The sequence below is a fragment of the Pinus tabuliformis genome, chromosome J (assembly GCF_031772625.1).
Source record: "Pinus tabuliformis cultivar Carrire ecotype Pingquan chromosome J, CPIR1, whole genome shotgun sequence".
Lineage (NCBI taxonomy): Eukaryota > Viridiplantae > Streptophyta > Pinopsida > Pinales > Pinaceae > Pinus > Pinus tabuliformis.
In genome coordinates this window covers 869,179,445-869,196,891 of record NC_142295.1, presented here as the reverse complement: position 1 = coordinate 869,196,891, position 17,447 = coordinate 869,179,445, and the positions used below count along the sequence as shown (strand labels likewise).

Here is a 17,447-nt window from a genome sequence, read left to right as displayed (position 1 = left end):
CTTGACTCGGGTGCCTCAACAAATGTCATGCCTTTGAGAGTTACGAACCAACTATTAATGCAAATTACTAGGCCATATAGGAATGTGTGTCGTTTTGATTCAAATTTTATCCCTGTGCATGGTCTGATGAAGGATGCCAAGGTCTTATTGGCTACTAACAAAGACATGTTTGTGCTAATGGATATTGTAGTCACCGATGTTCTAGAAGCATGGGGCATGTTTTTGTCTAGGAAGTGTTGTGCCTCTATAAGTGGGAAACTACAAATGGATTTGTCATATGTTACCATACCCACCGTTGATTGGAAACCATTCATCTTGTATGGAGAGCCACACATGCCTAAATATGTTGAAGATATAGAACCTTTCCCATTCCCCAAGCATCCTGGTAATGCCAAGCATAATACACCTCCTTTGAACTTATAAGTAAAATGGAAACACTTTGAACAAAAAGTCCTTGAAAAACCCAAACAGGTCAATGTCAGGAAATGTCTTTCAAGCTATAAAAGCGCTTGCAATTAAAGGAAAGAAACAGACATATCAAAACACCAAAAAGAATCAATGGGTTCAAAAACAAGGCAAGGATTTCCAAGATGGGGATCTAGCCCTTGTTGAGAAAACCCATATCCTTTTAGGGTCCACGTCAAGGTAGGGGTAAGCTACTTTTACATTGCAAACCTTGATGGTGAGCCTTTGTCGTCCCCTATGGAGAGCAAGCAACTTACTTTTTTTAGTGGAACTTGATGCATTTACATATAAGTAGTTGCATTGCATTTGTGCGATTGCATTATTGTGTGCATCTTACTTATTCATTATTCATGTTGATGTGTATGCATAGTAGATTAGACCGCATTTAGCTAACTTTTCTTTCAAGTATTATTTTATTTATATCCTATAATCACAAGAGTGACGATTAACACCCTGTTCACATGTTATCAACAAGTTGCTTTGAGTCAACAAGTAACAAGTCTGCAAACCTAGGTATTGTCGGGGTTCTCATGCACTCCATGTTCGAACATATGGATCATGCACTCTACGATGAGCACGTGTCCTTGAGTTTGAGCCAGATGTTACCCACCAAAATTTGGGTAACCCCATTAAAGAAATGTGTTCTCCTTTGGACAACCAACCAGCTAGCAACCCTACATTGTACAGTACATGATATTATCCCATGATCCTCTACCATTTGCACTAGTCAGACACTTCTCACCATCCAGCATTTCTCTTAAAGGAAGGTGGGTCATCATTCCGTAGGTACTTTAACCATCTTGTAATCATGTGCTTTTACTTAATGTTTTAGGCATTCTAACATGGATTAAGTGGTGACCTAGATCATTGACCAATCTTGACTGTAAACCCATTCTCTCACTTCACCAGGGAGGTTAGCTTTTCACCCTAGTATAGTGGGACCTCCTTTGAGGCCTTACGGTTATAGGAGGGGCACTACTTGGGAGACTTTGATTGAAATAGCATGTCCATGATACTTCATACTTACCACTTTACATCATTCCCTAGATTTCATCTCCATTCTTCGAGCTTGTGGTTATTGGTTCATTGGTATTGACACTCTCTTATCCTAATACTTGAGTTTAGGTTGAAAACTTTTCCTTGGACGTTAATGCAGTGAAAAGAACATTAAAAGCATAAAATGGCCACAATGAAAGAAAAATAAGTTAGAATGCAAAAGATGGCTAGGACAATAATTAGTGTGTGGGAAAAATCCTAGCATGAGCTCTACCCCTCTCATTAGCCATCACCAATTGATGCTCCAACACATAGTAAAGGAACTCTTGAATCTCCCAACTCTAATGGGCGAGAAACTAACTCATCATTAAGGGGTAAATAAATGCTAAATTACAAAAAGCAAGCTTGGGCTCGTAAGCTATACTCCCATTCAAAGCATTATCAAAAAGAAGTAAAAGGCACACCAAAGGGGTGGAAAAAACAGGCCATTAAAAGAGGTAACGCATGCCTCCACGATTGCTCCCTCCTTACATCTATACACTCAAGATGATGGACCTCCATAGGCTAGTCCAATGGCCATGGCACCTTGCCCTTAAGTCCTCCCCCTCCATTGCCACTATTATCACAAGCACCTATGGATTGAAGTGTTGACCTAGGACACGTCACCTCCATTTCGATGTTAAAAAAACCTAATAGTGTTCACCATGTAGCCATCTGTAACACAAGTAGGAACACTTTTACAGCACTTGGTCTAATTAGATATTTGAAGGCGATCTCAATTTGAAATGTTATTATGCCCTTAACAATTAAGTATGGTCCACTATGATGCATCTATGGTCATTGTCCTTAATGATTGGTGGCTTTCACTTGATCTTAAGATGGTTTTTCCAAGTGGTTCTTCACACAGCGGGGGAGGCCTTTGAGGGCACATTACATCACTCCACTACACAACATGCCCAGGTTGTTTTGCACCTTCCAAGAGAGTAGTGATGACCTTGTAGATGCTCTACCCCTCTCATTAGCCATCACCAATTGATGCTCCAACACATAGTAAAGGAACTCTTGAATGTCCCAACCCTAATGGGCGATAAACTAACTCATCATTAAGGGGTAAATAAATGCTAAATTACAAAAAACAAGCTTGGGCTCGTAAGCTATACTCCCATTCAAAGCATTATCAGAAAGAAGTAAAAGGCACACCAAAGGGGTGGAAAAAGCAGGCCAATGAAAGGGGTAACTCATGCCTCCACAATTGCTCCCTCCTTACATCTATACACTCAAGATGATGGACCTCCATAGGCTAGTCCAATGGCCATGGCACCTTGCCCTTAAGTCCTTCCCCTCCATTGCCACTATTATCACAAGCACCTATGGATTGAAGTGTTGACCTAGGACACGACACCTCGCTTTCGATGTTAAAAACACCTAATAGTGTTCACCATGTAACCATCCATAACACAAGTAGGAACACCTTTACAGCACTTGGTCTAATTAGATATTTGAAGGTGATCTCAGTTTGAAGTGTTATTATGCCCTTAACAATTAAGTATGGTCCACTATGATGCATCTATGGTCATTGTCCTTAATGATTGGTGGCTTTCACTTGATCTTGAGATGGTTTTTCCAAGTGGTTCTTCACACAGCAGCAGAGGCCTTTGAGGGCACATTACATCACTCCACTACACAACATGCCCAGGTTGTTTTACACCTTCCAAGAGAGTAGTGATGACCTTGTAGATGCAAAGTTGCCCCTCTAGAGCAGAGTGATAGGCACTTTGATGATTTCATATGATGCTTAACACCCTAGAGTACCCTAGATGCTAAAACACTGAGCTCCTCTTGCTTGATGTTGGATTTACATGATATTGTACCCAGTGGACCCAAGATACCCCAAAGTTGGCCTTGACATTGTTTGATAGGTGTTCGTTGTTCCAAAGTCCAAAACATGATGACCATCCTCGAGATGATAAAGGAGGACTTGCACTCACTCTTGGAGCCCCAACGCCGGAGAGAGATAGTGCCACATCGCCCATCTAGCCCTTAAGCGGGTGACATAGAGCACCCAGAGCATGATTTTTGGACATGGAGGCACTTTGATGCACTTCTTGAGGTCTCTCCTCAAGATTTGGAGTTGATTGTGATGATGGGGCATCTCCTTAGCCCATCCCACACCTTTTTGTGGCATTTAGTGCTAAAAAAGGAGATGATGTCATGTGTTTATCAACCCAGATGTGTCGGTATTCATGGCATTATTTTGTTGTTTTGAGCTATGGGGCTGGCTTGTAACCCCTTGTCTTGTCAAACACTCAAAATCAAACTTATTTTAGGGCATGTAGGCTTAATTTTTTGTAAAAGCGAAGGGATAGACCTCATATAAATAGAGGATCCCTCCACTTCATTTGAACATCATCACAAATGAATTCGGCCTCCTTAGAGAGAGTGTGAATTGTCTTGACTATTTCACTATTTGGTAAAAGTATGAATTTTGTGGAGCATCTTATTATTGGAGATTGATTTTTGTATTGAAGACGTCTTTTGGAGATTGAAAAAAAGGCTTTTCTTGGAAGAAAAACTTAAGTTCAGTGTTGATTGTTCTATATTTTGCATGGGATGAATTTATGTTAGGGTTTCTAAATTTTCAAAGACTAAATGCATGTTGTTTGTTGGAAATATTAGTAAAATTTTCCATGTTAAAATTACTCTTCCTTGAAACTTATAGAAGAAATCCTAGAATGCATCTTCTATATTAAATTTCTCCCATCACAAAAAAGATAGTTACGGTTTTACAAGAGGAAAATTATCCCCCCCCCCATTCATTTTTCGTCTCCCTTTAAAATTTCACCCTAAAACATCAGTTTCCCAAGTAGGATTAGGCACTAGACAAAGGTTGTCTTAATAAAAAATTATTAAAACTTAAATACTCTCCTTTCTTTTATCTCTCAAGATTTTTTAGGCAAGTTGATGGCGCTTTTTTCTAGGGCCAATTTGTTGGTAAGGTAAGTTTGAGTGGATTCTTGTGGATGAAACTCGAAGGTTTACCTCTATAAAACTTTTTAATGTAAAATCTAGCATTGATTGTGGTCAAACCTCCCTTAGTAGGTATGACATCATCTTTTTCAAATTCCTTTGTGCCATTACGAACCCTAACCCCAAGCGAAGCTTCAACTTGACGCCTATTTTAGGGTTTCCCTTGTTACTTTGTTGATTTAATCATTAAGGAAGCCCTTTCTTTGATTTCTACATGTCTAGAAACTCCTTTATCATTGCATACCAATAAGCCCTAGCTTGTTCTTTTATAAAAAAAGATCTTAGCATATTTCCCTAGGCTATTTATATCACCTTGAGCCCTCAAATTAGAATACCCATTATAGGTGAATACAGGGAAGGCTCCCTTGTGAAATTCCACTAAACATAATGAGGAAGATTTCTAAGGTGACAATGACAACCTTTCCTCATTGTTGCCATAGGGTCTAGCCCTTGCACTTGTCAGTCCCTTCACAAGGTCTTGCTAGATTTTGTGGCACCAGGGGGTATCGTGCCAAGCATCATGTGGGCTCATCAAGTAGTCCAATGCTATGTTCTATATAGGCAATGTTGTATCACCAAAGTCACATCCTCTCTTTGGAATGGAGGGAAATTGTTAAAATTGGAAACTAGGGCCAAATTCCACCTTGGGACAGCTCATATGATGGAGATGATTATTGCATTGGATTCCTCTTTTCGAGAGGTCCAAATTTGATATAAAGATCATCTCATTCGGACAAGCAGAAGTGGAATTTTGAATTTATTCTCTCTCATGCACAAATTGTTAAGGTCGGCCTCAGCTTAATGTAGGCTCAAGAAGCCCAATAGATGTGTCCTTTCACCCTCAACGAATTGTATAAATAGGAGTGACCTCTCTCCTCATTTGGACATCACTCGCTCATCATTTATTCTCTCCTATTCTGATTGGTTCGTACAGCTTGGGGATCATCTCTTTCTCTCTCACACGTGTGGATGAAGGACAAATTTCTGGGATGGATTATAGGCCGAAATTTCCTAGTTTCAGGACAGTGTTGACTAGAGGGATATTGACCAAGTTTGACTGCATTTTCAGGGGCAGAATTTCGCTCTTGAGGCTGCATTAATTGGCACAGAAATCAAGGCGTTTGGGACTGTTTGACCAGCGTTGACTTCAGGTTGACTTTTGTTTTGACAGCAAAAAATCACAACAGATTTTCTCTCTCCTTTGACCGAGTTGGACTAAGCTGTTTTGGGTTGCATTTGACCTCCTCTTCAAATTGAATTTGACCAAGGAAAACTGAGCTGCATTGGTGAAGTTTTGTTGCTTTTTTTACCAGCGTTGACTTTCTGGTTAGGGCTGAAATTGGACTGCAATTGACTGCAGAATTTGACAAGGCTTATTTGACTATGTATTGGGCAAGTGAATTTGATTTTTGTACTCTCTCTCTCTACTGAACTATTGCATAATAATAAGAAGATTTGATCAAAAGGTTTTCCCCACGTTGGGGTTTTTCCCTGGTATTCGTCAAATCTGGTGTCCTCTTGTCTTGGCTTGTTTTTTGCATATGTTTTTATGTTCTATCTGCATTTACTGTCAATGTGATTAAGTTAATGTGATTGCTACTGGAAATAATTGGAAATTGTCATTGGGTTGCTAAAGGAACATTGAAGTAAATTGTGCTAAGCATAGAACATACCATTGTTATCTAAAATTAACATGGTATCAGAGCTCAGGTGAAGACAAAGCCCAAGCAAGAGTGAGGAAAAGCAATCACTAAGGGAAGTTGTTGGACAAAAACTTGGAACTAGTCCCAATGATGACTACATCTTACTTCAAATCCGAGGACAAGCTTAAGGACAAATCCGACTATCATGCATGGAAGATGTCTCTGGATTTGACTTTGGAAAAAAATGATGCTATGGACTATGTCAAAGGAAGAGTGGTGGAGCCTCCTTCAAGTGCACCTACTGCTGAAAAAACAAAATACAAGAAAGGTGAGGTTAAAGCTAAGAAAATTATTGTTGATTCTATTCACAAGCCTTTGGTTGCCTATATTTCTGATTTGGAAACATCTAAGGAGATGTATGACAAGCTGGTTGGGATGTTTAAAGTAAATAATGCAAATCAAGTCCTCTTTCTCAAGAACAAGTTGAAATACATCAAGATGGATAGAGGAGAATCCATTCAATCCTACTTCATGAGTATTACAAAAATCAAGAATGATCTCCTATCTTTTGGAGTAGTTATTGGTGACAGGGAGCTCACTCTTCTTGCACTTGGGGGCCTTACAAGAAAATGGGATGTGTTTAACACTACCATCCTCAACAATAACAGGATTCTGGGATTTGATGAATTATTAGCTAGATGCACTCAAGAAGAAATAAGGATGATGGAAAGAGACAAGCCCTCAAATGGAAGCAATCCTACTGCCTTCTCCACTCATTCTAAAAGGAAGAATAATGTTGGTCCAAGAAGACAAGGTCAAGGGTTCAAACCGAGATTCAAAGAAGGAAGAAAGGAAGATGCTTTAATTGCATCTTTGCTAGAGAGCGTCCTCATAAGAAGGATACTACAATAGATGATGACAACAATAACAACAACTACAAAGGCAATGGCAATCAAAGGAACAACGAATTCAACAACAAAGGAAAGAGGAATGCTCCTACTGCTCGATATGGAAATGGTCGTCCTCCAAGAAGTCGAGAAAATCCAGGTATGAAAAAGTTAATGTTGTAAAAAAAAAATGATCTTATTTCTGCCCATACCACCGCCTCTCCTCCGGATACATTGGATCATTGGTTGATTGATAGTGGTGCCTCAAGGCACTTCACTAGGTACAAGGAGGCCCTCTCAAACTTGATTGAAAAGAAGACAAATATGGAGATTATGCTTGGGGATAATGACACTTATCCCATGAAAATAATTGGGACTGTTACTCTTCACTTAAATTCAAGGTGACATTCGTTGATGGGAAGGTTCGTGTTTGGCAAAGGAACCTGAAAGATGCATTCACACTTGGATTTAGGGTTGAAGGTCTCTATCAGGTTGGAGGAAGTCCGTTGGGAGCAATGACTTGCGATACTTCTCTTCAATCTGAATTATAGCAGCGAAGATTTGTTCACCTTCATTACAAAGCCTTACCTGATGTAAGGAAGATGGTCACAAGTATGCTCGAATTCAACTTAAATCACGAAGGAGTTTGTCAGCGTTGTGCAGCTGGAAAACATACAAGGGGACCATTCCCCTCAAGCGGAAGTCAAACTACCGATATTCTTCAATTGGTCCATTCTAATTTATCAGGCATGTTGCCCGTAACATCTTTAGGAGGATATTTGTACTATGCAATTTTTGTGGATGACTTCTCTCACAAAACATGGATCTAGTTCTTAAAGAAGGACGAAGTGTTCAAATGGTTTCGCTCTTTCAAAGCCTTGGTCGATAATCAAACAGGGAAGAAGATCAAAATATTGAGGACTGATAATGGAACCGAATATGAGTCAAATGATTTCAATGACTATTGTACAGACACTGGAATTAAGAGGGACACCACTACTGCATATACTCCTGAGGAAAATGGCGTTGCCGAAAGGAAGAATCGAACTATCATAGAAGCCACTCGCGCCATGCCTCATGACCAAGGTCTACCGAAGTTCTTATGGGGAGAAGTTGCGAACACCGTTGTGTATGTTCAAAATAGATGCCCGCATCAAGCATTGGACTTCAAGACACACGAAGAAGTTTTCAACAGTAAGAAACCTGATGTTTCTCATTTTAGAATTTTTGGATGTCCCTTATATTTTCATGTGCCGAAAGAGAAAAGAAACAAGCTAGATGCATCTAGGAAGAAAAGAACGTTTGTAGGCTATAGTGAATCTTCGAAGGCATATATAATTTATGTGCCTAGTCAAAGAGAAGTGGAAATAAATCATGATGTCACTTTCGATGAAGATTTTTCCCTTGGGAAAGTCCGAGATCTTCCTATCCCTAGGAAGGACAATAATGATGATGCAGGAAAGCAGGATGAATCTCTAACAGATGATCCAATGCTCGATGTTGAAAGTCTGATGGATCCCAATGATCCACCTCCTAGTGAGACCTCTACTTCAATAAAAAGACCCTTGTGGCTCAAAGATACTCTTGAAGATGCTGAGAGACATGTTGCACCATGGGGAACATTTCGTGAAAGAAAGAAGCCAAACAAGTACCAAGTGTGCCATGAGTACCATTGTACAATCTGAGCCATGTACTTTCGAAGAAGTCGTGAAACACCAAGTTTGGAAGAATGCAATGAACGATGAATATGAGTCGATCATGAAGAATGATGTCTGGGATGTGGTTCCTAGACCAAAGGACAAGTCAGTGGTCACTTCAAAATGGCTTTACAAAATCAAACATGGAGCTTATGGGAGTGTTGAAAAGTTCAAGGCCAGGTTCGTTGCTCGAAGCTTCTCTCAAAAGGAAGGAGTAGACTATGATGAGATATTTGCACCAGTTGCCCGATATACCACCATCCGTTCAATCATAGCCCTTGTTGCCTCGCAAGGATGGAGCCTACACCAAATGGATGTCAAAACTGCCTTCTTGCATGGCTCGCTTAAGGAGGAAGTCTATGTAGAACAACCCGAGGGGTTCGAAGTTCAAGATCGTAAGACACATGTATGCAGGTTGAAGAAATCCCTCTATGGGTTGAAGCAAGCCCCCAAGGCTTGGTATGAGAGGAAAGATAGTTATCTCATGAAGCTGGGATTTACAAGTAGTGAAGCTGACTCGAACCTATACTTCAAGGTTGAAAAGGACAGGCCTCTCATTCTGGTCCTTTATGTGGATGATCTCTTTCTGACAAGTGATGGCCCTCTCATTCATCAATACAAGAGGGAGTTGGCTTCCGAATTCGAGATGGACCTAGGACTGATGCACTATTTCCTAGGGCTGGAGGTCTGGCAAAATCCAAGTGAGTTTTTCCTTTTTCAAGGAAAATACATTGTGAAGCTACTTGAGAGATGTGGGATGGTGGATTACAAGTCTGTGTCTACTCCGATGGAACTCAACTTCAAGAAGCTATGTGGAAGTGTGGTTGGGTCCGGATTAGCGGACCCTTCCGAGTATCGTCAACTTGTGGGGGCCCTGATGTTCTTGGTAAACTCTCGTCCTGACATATGCTTTGATGTGAACACATTGAGTCAATTTATGGTCGAGCCTCATCACATTCATTAGATTGCTGCTAAAAATCTCTTGAGATATCTTCAAGGCACAATCCACTATGGACTGAGATACACTGTCGGGAATTTGAGGTTACTAAGCTGCCAGTGTGGTGGATCGTAAGAGCACGTCTGGGTGTTACTTCTCTTTGGGATCTACTTCAATATCTTGGAAGAGAAAGAAGCAGAAATTGGTTGCTCTAAGCACTGCCGAGGCCGAATACATTGTTGCGAGTATGCCCTATTGTGAAGTTGTTTGGTTGAGCAAGCTCTTCAGTGAGCTATTTGAGCACATGTTGGATACCACTGTGATCTTCTGCGACAACAAGAGTTGGATTCGCCTTACATAGAATCTTGTGTTCCACGACTGCTCTAAGCACATTGATATCAGGTACCTCTTTATCCGGGATATGGTACAATGGGGAGCAATAAGGCTCCAACACCTCAGGACAAATGAGCAGGTCACAGGCATTCTCACGAAGCCCTTGGGGAAGGTCAAATTCTTAACCTTCCAAGAGAGACTTGGAGTCATGGAAAGACCCTCCTATGAGGGTCCCATATGAGTTGGACACTGAGCTCTGGGAGCTCCTAGGGGCTTGGGGTACTTCTTGGAGTTATGAGCAACCATAGGGTGAGTGGTTCACCTTCCCCTAGTGGTGCGCTATGTATAGGGTGAGTGGTTCACCTTCCCCTGTGATACCCCATGATGGTTGACATGTGTGTAGGGTGAGTGGTTCACCTTCCCCTATGATTGATATATGCATAGGATGAGTGGTTCACCTTCTCCTATGGCATATGAGCAGGATGAGTGGTTCACCTTCTCCTGTCGATGCCCCAACATACATCCTACCCATGGAGTCTGGGACTCATGGGAAGTACCTCTCATCTAGCCAATGAGTTGGGAAAAGTAGTTAGGGACCATAGCACTACCGATGGACACATCGTGTACTGTCGTACTCCCTATGACTAGGATGCATGGTGTTCAACAACTTGATCTGGTATCAAGGACTGACTTTTGTCAGTGGAGAGTGGTAAGGTCTTGTGACTCACTCTCAATCACTTCTTCATTATTACTTCATGGTTCAGTAAAGCAGAGCAATGATGACAAAGATGGTACATGATAACAAGATGGCATGATGATGACAGACGAATTGACAGGTGGAATTCTCCCTAGTTGAGAGGGAGTGTTAAAATTGGCAACTAGGGCCAAATTCCACTTTGGCACAACTCATATGATGGAGATGATTATTGCATTGGATTCCTCTTTTTGAGAGGTCCAAATTTGATATAAATATCATCTCATTCGGACAAGCAAAAGTGAACTTTTGAATTTATTCTCTCTCATGCACAAATTGTTAAGGTTGGCCTTAGTGTAATGCAGGCTCAAGAAGCCCAATAGATGTGTCCTTTCACCCTCAACGAATTGTATAAATAGGAGTGACCTCTCTCCTCATTTGGACATCACTCACTCATCATTTCCTCTCTCGCCTAATTTGATTGTTTCGTACAGCTTGGGGATCATTCTTTCTCTCTCACACGTGTGGATGAAGGAGGAATTTCTGGGACAGAGTGCAGGCCAAAATTTTAGAGTTTCAGGACAACATTGACCAGCATTGACTAGAGGGCTATTGACCAAGTTTTACTGTGTTTTCAGGGGCAGAATTTCACTCTCTTGAGGCCCGCATTAATTGGCACAAAAATCGAGGTGTTTGGGACTATTTGACCAGCGTTGACTTTTGTTTTGACCGCAGAAAATCAAAGCAGATTTTCTCTCCTTTGATCGAGTCTGGCCGAGCTGTTTTGGGTTGCATTGACCTCCTCTTCAGATCGAATTTGACCAAGGAAGACCGAGCTGCATTGGTGAAGTTTTGTTGTTGTTTTGATCAACGTTGACTTTATAGTTAGGGCTGAAATTGAACTACAGTTGACTGCAGAATTTGACATGGTTGATTTGACTGTGTATTAGGCAATTGAATTTGATTTGTGTACTCTCTCTCTCTGCCGAACTATTGAGTAATAATAAGAATATTTGATCAAAGGGTTTTCCCCGCATTGGGGTTTTTCCCTGGCATCCACCAAATCTGGTGTCCTCTTGTCTTGGCTTGTTTTCTGCATATGTTTTTATGTTCTATCTGCATTTACTGTCAATGTGATTAAGTTAATGTGATTGCTACTGGAAATAATTGTAAATTGTCATTGGGTTGCTAAAGGATCATTGAAGTAAATTGTGCTAAGCACAGAACATACCATTGTTATCTAAAATTAATAGCAATGCTTCTGAAAAAGGAGGCCAATCATTTCTCAAGAGTCCTTTGTTGCTACGATGAAACCACCTAACAATAAACCTCTCAAGATCAAGTGAAATCAACAATTGTTACATACAATAGCCATAGATGCATCATAGTGGACCATACCTAATGTTGTGGGCACAATAATACTTCACATAAAGCTCACCTCCAAGTGCCTAACTAGATTGAGTCTCGTAAACAAGTTACCTCCTTATGTTAGGGGTGGTTAGATGGGTAACCCTATTAGGTGTTTCCAGCGCCCGGGGGGAAATGACATGTCACAAGTTAGCCCATTGATCCATAGGTGTGTGTGAGAATAGTGGCAATGGATTGGGAATGACTTAAAGGAAGGGTGCCATAGCTAAGTGACTAGTTAATGGAGGTCCAACATCCTGAGAGTATAGATGTAAGGAGGGAGCAATCTTAGAGGCATGAGTTACCGCTTTTCTTGGCCTGCTTTTCCACCCCTTTAGTGCACCTTTTACTTATTTATGATTTGAACTGATTTGGGTAGATAGCTCAAGAGACCAAGCTTGCTTTCTAAAATTTTGCATTTAATGCAAAAAATGTTGAGTTAGATTATCACTCATCAAGGTTGGGACAGTACAAGAGTTCCTTTTATAGATGAAGCATCATGTGCTTAAGGAACTGGGTGACGGATAATGAGGGGGGTAGAGCTCATGTTAAGATTTTGCCCACTCGCTAATCAAATGTCCTAGCCATCTTTTGCATTTTATCTTTTTCTTTCATTGTGGCTTTCTTATGCTTTTACCTTTCTTTTCACCACATCAACCTCAAGGGCAAACCTTTGGCAACTAGGGCCAAACTCCATGTGGGTCAGCTTATTTGTGGCAGCTGATATTTTTACTGGATCCCTCTCGTCGAGAGGTGTAGGATTGATCTATAGATCATCCGATTCCGATAAGTATTTATGAAGTTATGAATTTATTTATGTTATAAATCAAATTGTCAAGTCGGCCAGCAACTTGAGTAGGCTCCGAAGCCCAATAGACGTGTCTATTCATCATCTACATTTCAGTATAAATAGAAGAGGATTTGAAGTCATTTGGCAACTCTCTTCAAGTGATCTCCTCTCCACGTCTTGGGTTTTTGGAGAAGGAGATACACTATGGATTACACTGGCCTAGTATGATGATGCCCTAATGGAGAACGCAGTCATAAATCTGCAGGCAATGGAGATGTATTCATCTACGAATTAAGGAGCAGGTATATGAAGCCGCAGGGATAGAAGTAGCCGCATTCAAAGTATATGGAACCACAGTCAATCAATACGTTGTTCATGGAGACCTAGCTACAGCCATAACCACAGTCAAGTATTATCTAAGGACCTAGCTACGGTCTTAATGATACCCTAACACGCAATGAAAAGGAACAGTCCTGAATGTAATCAAAGGAGGCCCTAATATGCTGTCCAAGGAAACCTTATACGCTGGTCATTGAGACTCATATACGTAGTTCAATGCATTGGTCATTGAGACTCATATACACAGTTCATAGAGACACTTACACGCAGATCATGGAGACACATTTATACGCTGTTCATGGTGACATTTGTACAGCCAATGTGATGCCCTAATTATACTCAGGGCAGAGATCATTACACGCAGTGAGATTATATACGGACGCAACAAAATCTATGTATTGGGTCATTGTATGAAGCCGCAGTCAAACTCAGCATTATCATACGTTATGGGCTCTTGGCATAGATGAAGCCGCAGTGGAATAGCTGTAGTCAAACGCAGCATTGAATACCAATACGCTGTGTGAAGTATACAGCCCTGACTCAATAATGGGATTGCGTGGAACTATAGCCTAGCTACTTTGCTAGGCTGCAAGCCATAGCAAGCAGCTAAGGCTGATATGCATATGACTGTGTAATAAAACAACAGAAGTATATTGTTGTAGCATGATGAAGTAACGAGAAGGTAGAACAACAGCATGACGGGCACATTAGCAAGGTCAGCATGATGAATGTGCAGCATGATAGATGAGATCATGGGCAACATGATGCATGGGCAGCATGATGTATGAGATCATGGGCAGCATGATGAATGTGCAACATGATAGATGAGATCATGGGCAACATGATGCATGGGTAGCATGATGTATGAGATCATGGGCAACATGATGTATGGGCGGCTTAGTGATGTATTAGATCATGAGCAGCATGATGATGCATGAAGCAGCGTGATGGTACTACACGGTAAGGTGCAAGAAATGGACGAGATGCAGCACTATGATGGGTGAAGGAGTCACCTTAGAGAATCAGTTGAAGCTATATGTCTTCAAATGATCTCTGCCAATATCTAAAGTCAAAGTGTTGACTTCTATGTAAATGTACACTCTTTATCTCTCTTTCTCTGCTGAACTTTGAAGAACATAAAAGAAGAATTGATCAAGGGTTTCCCCACATTGTGGGGTTTGTCCCTGGCTAGCGCCACATCTTGTGTCCTCCTGTCTTGGCTTGTCTTCTGCGATTTATATTTATGTTCTATCTGCAATTTACTTTAATGCTGATGTGATTGCTAACTGTGAAAATTTAAATAAATTGCTCTAGCATAGAACATACCTAAAATTAACAAGGTGTTTCCAGCGCCCAAGGGGATATGACATGTCACAAGTTAGCCCATCGATCCATAGGTGTGTGTGAGAATAGTGGCAACGGATTGGGAATGACTTAAAGGAAGGGTGCCATAGCTAAGTGACTAGTTAATGGAGGTCCAACATCCTGAGAGTATAGATGTAAGGAGGGAGCAATCTTAGAGGCATGAGTTACCACTTTCCTTGGCCCACTTTTCCACCCCTTTGGTGCTCCTTTTACTTATTTATAATTTGAATTGATTTGGGTGGATAGCTCAAGAGACCAATCTTGCTTTCTAAAATTTTGCATTTAATGCCCAAAAATGTTGAGTTAGATTATCACTCATCAAGGTTGGGACAGTACAAGAGTTCCTTTTATAGATGAAGCATCATGTGCTTGAGGAACTGGGTGACGGATAATGAGGGGGGTAGAGCTCATGTTAATATTTTGCCCACTCGCTAATCAAATGTCCCAGCCATCTTTTGCATTTTATCTTTTTCTTTCATTGTGGCTTTCTTATGCTTTTACCTTTCATTTCACCGCATCAACCTCAAGGGCAAACCTTTTTGGCCTAGAGTCGAGGATGAGGATGAAAGGGTGTCAATCCCCATGACCAATGACCACCAGCAGAAAGAATGGAGATGAAATAATAGGAAATATGGATTCGGCTTGGCAGGTGCATTGTCATCTTCTCATTCACAGATGCCTTTCCATAAGTCATTAAACATGAGAGTATCACTGATCTTTCTCAATCATTCTTTGTAGTTCTCTTTGCCAGTCAGTGCTACTCCAACTATGGAGATGAGAGAATGCATCTTCAACAATAATTTTCTGAAGTGAGGCCTGGATGGACAAGATCTCTCTATAATAATAATAATCTCTAGTGGAAATAATATCTCTACTGCCTTACAAAACTGAGTAGCCAAATTAAAATTGTATTTAGAAGCATATGGCATCAAATAAAATCTATTATGGCTTTAAATTCAAGGCTATAAAGATGAAATCTTCCATGATAAGATGATCATATAGGTATACAATATAAACTCCCCAAATGAAGCAAAAATAAACCAATCTATCCCAAAAAACACTAAGAATTCCCCCCCCCCCCCCCTATGAGTACCGTCCTCTACCTCACAAAAATAAAAAACAAATTGGAAAATTATATTCTGCGAGCATGCAGCAGAACTCAAATCATCATCCTTAGATGCGCTCTGCTCATATACTCAATTGTGTTGGCTCTAATCCTGGTGCAAAGCCCACACAAAAGCTTCAGAACCTTTACAAGGGCAATGCTCGGATCTCCATAAGCAACATCATCGTGAAGACAAGAAACCAGAGTTCCAAGTGGTTTAGACAGTGCCACAGTGGATATATAGACCACGGTGGAGTGTTACTATATATTCGATGATGCAAAAAACACATGTTTTGCAAGAGTTTATGGAGGTATGATAGGATGGCTGTAAGTGAAAGCTGCAGTCGGGTCCAGTCCACAACTTGATTCTATGTGGAGGAACCAGGTTCGCAATCCAATTCACCAGAGGTCACATTTATTATAATAAATGGTCGAGTTCTTGCCAGGCCACCGCCATACAGGGATGAAGGAGGACTTCAAGACAGCGCCTGTGAGCCGCAAATTTAGACATCGGCCCACGCCAAACTGCAGCACTTGATAGATGTGCAAAGCCACAAAAAGGGGAGAAATTGAATTCCCGTTCCAACAAGCAAGAGCAGGACCAGCAACACAGTTCTCCAACAAGGGAATCGTGATTCTACTTCGTGGTAAGATAGGGCGGCACTATATCTTCTCTGAACAGAACAGTGAGAATGGATGCTTATCTTAGGGAATCAACGTAGTGGCCCATGGAGCTAAGAGCAGTTCATTATGGTTCCGAGCAAGATGCGATGGTTCCTATCCGATGCAAAGAAACTGGCATGCCCTGAGCCGGGACAGCAGCGTTAGAGAAATGACAAGGGGATTTAGAGAAATGGAATGGCAGGGAATCTGTGAAATGACTAAGGTCAGGGGAGATCTGTGACCTAGGATGGCAAGGAATTGACAATGAAGGAGATACGAAAAAATGGAAAAAAAAAAACCCAAATTTAGCTCTGATACCATGTCAAGCCAGGATGGTAACTCCCGAATGTTGATTTGCATTAATGTAAACATGATTATATAAATGAGGAGGTGTGACCTTTGCGATTCATATTCCAAGGTCTCTTCCTATTCTAACGCTTCAATTTTCCTTAATATACATATATACAAATTTCTCACCCAATCCCTAAGGATTAGGTGTCTAACAAGGACCCCAAGAGTATATAAAGTATCTGTATTGACTCTATTTAACTCAATATCTGGTTCCTTGCCTACATAGTGCTCGGTGGTCATCTATATTCCATTTTTCGCGTTAAAATTTTCCCTGTATCTTCAGCCAAAGTACAAGCACAAAAACTGTCTTACTTCATACAATCCATGTACTATACTACAGGTCTAACAAGCTGCATTTTTTATCGTGCAGCTAAAATTCAAAAATCACAACAAAGAGAAGAGAAAAGCTGTCTCAAGATCTGTTTTGGCACTTGTTTCTGCAAGTATGTCAATAGCATTCATATATTTAGGAAACTGTCTGAAATGATCAATGCTCGATATTGTCTCTGCCATAAAACATCAGAAATATTCAAATATAACCCTTACACCTATACAGAAAACCATCCATCCATGCATGTGAACACATTGAGATAAATAAGGACTCGAGTGTCTAGGACACTATGTACCTGCTATTAACTTGAGAAAAGGAGATATATCTTCCTAGTCTGATCATTTTACTTACCATTACCATCACAATCATTACAAAGTATGCTATTCCGCTTTGCTGGGGTAGCGCCTTCTGAAGCCT

The 17,447-nt window shown here is 40.8% G+C and overlaps 1 protein-coding gene across 1 annotated transcript in view; it reads right to left on the bottom strand.

Moving 5' to 3' along the window:
* LOC149229441 (DnaJ/Hsp40 cysteine-rich domain superfamily protein) overlaps positions 1–17,447 on the bottom strand; it is a 94,647-nt gene that overhangs the window by 27,241 nt on the left and 49,959 nt on the right. Inside the window, exon 3 of the mRNA XM_089378643.1 lies at positions 17,382–17,445. Coding sequence (XP_089234769.1) covers positions 17,382–17,445 — 64 coding nt within the window. The remainder of the gene's footprint in view (positions 1–17,381; positions 17,446–17,447) is intronic.